The sequence below is a fragment of the Mastomys coucha genome, chromosome X (genome assembly GCF_008632895.1).
Source record: "Mastomys coucha isolate ucsf_1 chromosome X, UCSF_Mcou_1, whole genome shotgun sequence".
NCBI classification, from domain to species: domain Eukaryota; kingdom Metazoa; phylum Chordata; class Mammalia; order Rodentia; family Muridae; genus Mastomys; species Mastomys coucha.
In genome coordinates, this window is record NC_045030.1 from 43,068,693 (window position 1) to 43,076,191 (window position 7,499).

Sequence of the window (7,499 nt, forward strand, 5' to 3'; positions counted from 1 at the left end):
AAAAAAAAAGGAATCCAACCAAAACAAATAGAATAAAAAAAATTAAAGATTAAAAAGTCTCATGGCAGTTGGTGAGATGGCTCAATAGGTAAGAGCACCGACTGCTCTTCTGGAGGTCCTGAGTTCAAATCCCAGCAACCACATGGTGGCTCACAACCATCTGTAATGAGATCTAGTGCCTTCTTCTGGTGTGTCTGAAGACAGCTACAGTGTAATAAATAAATAAATCTTTAAAAAAAAAAGTCTCATGGCCATATAGACAAAAAATAAAACCCAACTAATCTTCAATTTTGTACTCAGAAATCTTCCAAAGATAATTTTCAATCTAAGAATTAGATATGTTATCTATAATGAAATATAAAACTCCTCTTAAAAACTAATTGGTTTTTTTAAGAGTAAATTCGTGACTCACCTTCTAATGTAATACCTTACGTAGATTCCTTTTAGCTCTATATTCAAAACATATCACATGAAGCTCAACACATCCCTGAAGCTGACACTGTAGAGATAGCTCAGTGAGTAAAGTGCATGTTGTGTAAGCATGAGGAACTAAGCTCAGATGCCCAGCATTCACTGTGTGCATCTGCAATCCCAAGGCAGCACTGGAGGAAGGAGGTCACTGGATCCAACAAGCACTTTGGCCAGTTGGTCTAGCAAATATAGCCAGCTCCACATTAATAAAGACCCTGTCTCAAAAAATAAGGCGGAAAGCGTAAAAAAAAACCAAAAAACCTAACATAGATGCACACACAGTATACACACATGCAAGTATACACGTGTGTATACAGAAAATATCTGAAGCTATTCAGTATAACTTATATAAGTCTACACTAATTTCAAAGTGAAGACATAATGATTACTGACAGGACTTTGGTTGCCAGGTAGAAGAAAGGGAGATGAGTAGAAGAGATGTGAACACAAGACAATTTAATTTTATCTACCTAAACAAACAGATGGTAATGCCATAATCTTCAAAATAGACGAATCTTCTAAGGATTCTTCTTAACAATATGCAGGAAATATAAAATGGTACACTGTTCACCTAGTTTAAGTATGTTTTTGAAATAAAACATGTGGCTTCTTATCAGGCTCTTTCTAAAATACTCAAAGGTGCACTTTTCTGAAATGAAAGGCATTACTCAAAGAGGTAAGAATAAGCAGAATTTTAAAGTCCCCACAATCCCTAGATGAAGAAACTTAGGGTGTAAGAAGAACCTAAGGAATTTCAGAAACTTGGCCAAAGTCTTCCACAGTAGCTACCAGCTGCACTGCACACTGTGATAACTGCAATGCCATGGCTACCTTAGTATCTCAAGGGAGACCTGCCAGGTGAACTGCTACATTGTCATGCATAACATACTAATATGACTGGGAAATTACATGGGGATTGAAAAAGCAAGTATGAGCTAATCTAAGAGACGAGTTGTGTTATGGATATGAAATGCTAGCCTCAATTTAAGAATTAAGAAAAGTGTACCAGGAGGCTAGAAAGATGGCTCACTGGTTAAGAGCATTGACTGCTCTCACTGGTTAAGAGCATTGACTGCTCTTCCAGAGGTCCTGAGTTCAAATCCCAGCAACCACATGGTGGCTCACAACCATCTGTAATGAGATCTGATGCCCTCTTCTGGTGCGTCTGAAGACAGTTACAGTGTACTCATATAAATAAAAAATAAATAAATCTTAAAAAAAAAAAAGTGTACCAAAAAGATGCTCTGAAGTTTTTACCTAACTGTAAGTTAGATTCCACAAGAGTACTTATGCTCACACAAACACACACACACAGTCTGTTTCTGTCTCTCTGTGTCTGTCTCTCTTGCTCTCTCTGTGTCTCTGTCTGTCTCTCTCGCTGTCTGACTTTGTCTTTGTCTCTGTCTCTGTCTGTGTCTCTCTCTCCCCCTCTGTCCCTCTCTTCCTCTGCCCTTATAACAGACTTGCCAAATATAAGCATCCAGATCTGAAGTCTAGGTAAAAATGCATGTCTCAGGTAATTCGTATTCTGCAGCCATCCTTGTGCCACCCAAACCTTACAAATGGGCCTTTCTTTCCAGACAGAGTAGCACACAGACAACATGTATTGAAAACAATCTAGTTCTTTCTATTCTTAAGCACTTCTAAGTTTTTGTTTTAAATGCCATCATATAATATACAAAATCTTCACTTCAACCAGTGGGAAAAAATGTGAGCAAATTTCCTTAAGAAATAAAAGAATCTTTATTGATTTAGAAGCAATGTTGGGCAAACAGACAGGCAAATATCTGAGAAGAGATATCGTACATCAACTAGCACTTTAAACATTTGAAGAGAAAACATGGAAAGTACTTACATGGACCAGTTTCTTATACAAATTCTAAAGTGTGGAAAACATCCCAAACCAAACAGTATTACCATCAAGAAGCAAAACCAGTAAAACAAAACAAAAATACAAAAACTACAAAGACAGTGTGTATTGTCTATAGGAGATAATAGTGTAAATAGCGGTACATAAACTGGCCCATGTAAAATACAAAAATATTAATTGAAGTCAGATCTTTCTATAAAACAGTGCTTTGGAGGTATCTTAATATGAATCTGATATATAATCTAAATGTAAAATCGTTTAGAAACATTAACAGCATTAAGCCAGGGCCACCCACTTGTTCCAATTAGTCTTTTTTAAAAGCTGTTTTGTTGATTCATGACAAATATATAAGACCTACGTTCTTAAAAGCACAAATCATTCTTTTAGGATTAACAAGCTTATGCAAAAACAGTTAAAAAGAAAAATGTACTTTAAAAATCAGATTTCTGGTTCATTTATAACAAGTGTCTTAAGTTGGCCATGCAGTTCCCTGTTGCTCTAGAAGACAGTCAGGAATATGATTCTGAACTAGTAAGGTTTTCAGGCTAGACAGCAAGTTAAAGTGACACAATATCTGTCACTCCTATATAACTCAAAGACAGTCACAGACATAAACATGCTAACATGCAAGTGCCTATATGTGTGCATATATATCATGTATTCAACATCAGCATTTTGGAACCCAGACAGCTCTTCATTTTCTTGTGAATGAAAGGCATTTAATCTGCCCTCCCCAAATAACAAGAACCCTCTATATATGGCTGCAGATTTTAAGAAATATTTGCTGGACCATACCAGTATGTACACATGTACGCATACATGTATGGAAGATGTCCTAGAAGCTGCAAGGAATACATGATGTGTTAAGTATCAGGCTGAAATAATTAGCTTTCTTATATAAGCAGAAGGTGGTGCATAGTAAATGATGGTGGTGCCATCTCTGAGTACAGAACTGAATAGAAAAGTACCACAATGAACAGTAACTATTTAAGTTTTGATTACCACAGAACAATTTAACATAAAAGCCAAATTAGTAAGTGCTGTAGCAGTCAATGCAAACTGGAAATGAAGACCATGTTAATGGACTAAGGCATGACCATGACTTTTGGATTAGGTGCAAGCAATTTTATGAGCATAAGTGCACTTCGTTATCTAGGTTCTAAGACATACTAACATTTCTTCTTGAGGAAGAAAGGGAAAGGACAAAGCACATTACCATCAACAAGGAAGACTGGAAGGTTCAAGAGAAATCTGCATTAATCTTAGTGCTGCATGTAGAGGCCAATTTCTGGGTGCAAAGCACTAATGCCCTCATTTGGCACTACCTAGCAATTATCTCTAAAGCACCTAAAACCAGATTGAAATGCCCAGTTGGAATTGTCTTGTGTCTTGCAATTTAAAAGATTGAAACATCCAGTTTTCTTTTAAAAGATTAAATAAAAAGATAACATCTATTCTAAAATTCAGAGCTTTTGTGTTTTTGTCATTTCAGCCACATTAAATACAAATGTACTCAAAAACATGGGAAAAGAATTTTACTGGCAAGAGCATGATACTTCTGGGCTCTGCTCAAACCTACTGATAGCGTTTTCCTAGGTCAAATATGGAGCAAGGCTGAAGTGGCTAAGTCAACCTGCAAACCAAAGTCACAAGCAATGCAAAAGGAGCAAGTACAAATCCACTGGAGATCATGATGGCCAAAATCAACCTCAGGCAGGCAGAAGAAACCTGCTCTTTCTCCTACACTGGAAGTTCTTATCAGAAGTTCCAGACAGGGAAACAGAACCAGATAATTTTGTACATGCCTTTTGCTATAGTAGTTTTAGACTCCTTAGTCAAGAAAACCAAAATCATGTGATTCATTTGTAGTTGATAGTATTTGGAATTCTTTTGTTTTAATTTGAGATCTACCATACCACCCAATCTAAGAGCAGGACTGTAACTAAATGTACCTTCAACAGTATTGCATGCGAGAACTTGTACTTGCTTTATTGTTTTGTAACAGAGATCACATGTGGATTAGTGTTACAGAGTCTGATATCCAGCATAGGTCTTTCTTCTGCCAATTAGGTAAGCAATCACTATAACGATAATCAAGCCTGAAAGACCAGCACCAACTATAATTGGTATTAGAATGGTGTCATCATCCAGCGAACACTCCTGGGCTGTAGGTGAGAAAAAGTGTGTAACAAATAATGAGTATAATCAAAAAGAAATATCCAAAAGAAAAGATGCTGATTTAAAAGTCAGAAATGCTCTTATAAAAAATCTCAACTAACAAAGGCAGGTATATTTTTTATGATAAGTATAGAAAGTGATGACCAGTTAAAGTTACAATCCTGAAGTGTTTTTGTCCTTTCATTTGTAAGTACATATGAAGATAGATATATAGATATAGATATAGATATAGATCAATAATCCAGATTTATTTATAGCTCTAAGTAAACAATGTATAACATGATATACACACACTATATTATATATACTTCTAAGATGGGAGAATTACTTTATCATAAATGAAGAAATCTAACTCAGCCTATGTCTATAGAATCACTTTAACCTCTAAGTGGGAGAGTGTATATCTCTGGGGAAATAGAAATTAGGGTATTACTGGGATGAACAATCATGCTGGCTCTGCAGTTCATTAACAATAGGGGTCAGCAAACTATAGCTCAAGTGCCAAACCTGGCTAAAGAGCTAAAAATAACATGAATAATTTTAAATAACTAGAAAAGAAGACAATCTTTTGTGAAACATGGGAGTTACATGAAATTCAAATTATCATCTCCTTAAAGTTTTACTAGAACCGAGCCACACTCATCGGCATGAACTGCCTAGGGAGGTTTCCAAGCTACAAAGGCAGAGGTAGAGCTGCCACACACACCATATGACCTCAAAGCTTGAGAAATCACTGTTGAAACTATCTCACAAAAATCTTCTGTCCCTAGCTTAAAATATGGGATCTGAGTGGGTGGAAGAGCTAAGAAACTAGGACCTCTTACTAATTTGAGTGTGTTTACTACATGTTTTATCAATCTGGCTCAGAATAGCAGCCCAGAGGGGCTATTTTTTTCTATTTATAGCAAGTAGTCTGATCTAATAAAATCCAATCAACACTCCAACCTGACTGCAATTCTATTTCCTCCCTGAATACACTTAAGTATTACCTGGGTGTGATATTTATAGTTACCCACAACCAAGAACCTAGTTCCATAAATAGATCATGCATTCAATATCAGTATTAAATGTTATATATCTCTCTGGCACCCAAACTTTCAAATTAGGCAAAGAGCACTGGCTCATCTTGGGCCACTGCCAACTAGATAAACAGACCTGAACTGAGAATAGTAGTGAGAATGAGTTTAAATTTTAAACACAAAATCGGACCTCAAATTAGGATAATAATGTAGGGGAGCTAGATGATTTCAAAAATAAATCTATTATAAGATCAAAATAATTAAAGTAAAAAGCAAGCAAACACAGAATGAAATTGGATTCTGTTTTTGTTTCTTTGAAACAGGATCTCATACACCCCAGGTTAGCCTGGAAGTGACTTTTCAGCCAAGGATGACCTTGAACCCCAGATGACCAGATGACCTTGAACCTCAGCCTTGACCAGCTGAGTACTATGATTATAAGCACATGTCACCACTTCTGGCAAAAGAAATGGAGTCTTAGATATTTTTTTAAGTTGTGATTAACCTTTCTATCCACAAGAATGGGCCTGGTCTCTTTTGGCCTAAGCAAAGCCAAGCAAGTTGGTATTCACTAGCACTGCAAAGGCAGCCGAAGAGTTCACAGCATATTCACTTTAAACATAGCATCTCTGCTTACTTATAAGCCTCTGGATTAATTGTTTGAAAGGATAGGAATGACTGGAAAGCTCTGCTCAGCAAAGCTCTGCTCCACAAACCCCCAATTTAAGTAATTGGTTTAAAAGCATAAGTCACTTAAGGAATTTGTGTACTTTTTCTTTTCTGTCATGCAAATCTTAATCTTGCAATGCCAAATACATCTTTTGTATCCATACAAGTACAGTATAATGAAGCCTATATGAGGACTTCATTAAATCCCAAATAAAGGCCATCATTCGCCCTTCTAAAGTAGGTCTTCAAAAAGCCTTATTTGAACTAAATTGTATTTGCAGATCTCCCTATGACACTCTGGCTAGCAAGATGAATTCATGGGTGTGAGGCTTTGCTACTACCCTGTATCTTGGGTCTTAAGCAAATCAAACCAACTTGTTTCCATATGAGTATGAAAATGTTCCCCAAGAAGATGATCCCAAGAAGGCAGATGTAAGGTACTTAAAGCTGCTGCTCCAAGTGCCATCCCCACCCAAACTCAACCCCAGGGGAGCGCTGTTCCTTAAAAAGGATTCTTAAATACTTCAATTTATTTTCAGGTTTTCAAAAACTGCATCTACTCTGAGCAAAATGATGAGCCAAATGAAGAGTTACACAATTGGTTCCAGACTGTAAGAACTTTCTATCAGAATCAAGAGGGGAATTCTTATTTCTCTATGTTCATGTACAGAATCCCTTTGGCTCAGAGGAAAGGCCACCTATTGGGTGATAGAAGAACAGAGTGAATAAGGGTTGTTTCTTACCTGTAGAATACTCTCCTTTTGTCACATTAAAAGGTTGCACCTTTAGGTTAAAGGTATTTATCTGAAATGTTCTAGATACGGCAAGCACCTGCTCTTTGTTGCACATATAAGAACTTCCCAGAGGGGCATCCCAGAAGCTAAGGTTGTTATTGGAAATGTTGATAGCTGCAGGAAAAAAAAAGGCAGGTTAATAACTTCTTAGTGTTATCAACATAAGAAAAATGAGACAGTCATTAGGGTTGTGTCTCATGTGTGTGGGTGGAGGGGATATGTGTGTGTGTGTGTGTGTGTGTGTGTGTCTTGTTTGTAAATGCATGCAGATTCACCTGGATGTGTGCATGCATGTGGGGGATTGGCCAGAGGACAACCTTGAGTATTGTTCCTCTGATGCTATCCATCTTGATTTTGAAGATAGGGTCTTTCATTGGCTTAACGCTTGCCAAATAAGCTAGACTAGCTGGTGAGCTTGCTCCAGCGAACCACCTGTCTCTGTCTCCCCAGCACTGAAATCATAAGTACACATGGCCACACCTACCTTTTTTTTTTTTT

The 7,499-nt window shown here is 37.0% G+C and overlaps 1 protein-coding gene across 2 annotated transcripts in view; it reads right to left on the minus strand.

Moving 5' to 3' along the window:
• Positions 1-7,499, minus strand: part of Lamp2 (lysosomal associated membrane protein 2) — a 45,522-nt gene that overhangs the window by 7,161 nt on the left and 30,862 nt on the right. Inside the window, exons 8-9 of one of the 2 annotated variants that reach the window (XM_031353559.1) lie at positions 6,951-7,115; positions 2,191-4,506 (exon numbers count right to left, since the gene is read on the minus strand). In XM_031353559.1, the coding sequence (XP_031209419.1) occupies positions 4,367-4,506; positions 6,951-7,115 (305 nt within the window). In that variant the 3' untranslated portion in view covers positions 2,191-4,366. Of the gene's footprint in view, positions 1-2,190; positions 4,507-6,950; positions 7,116-7,499 lie in introns of those variants that run through there. The other variant, XM_031353619.1, reaches the window with a different exon arrangement.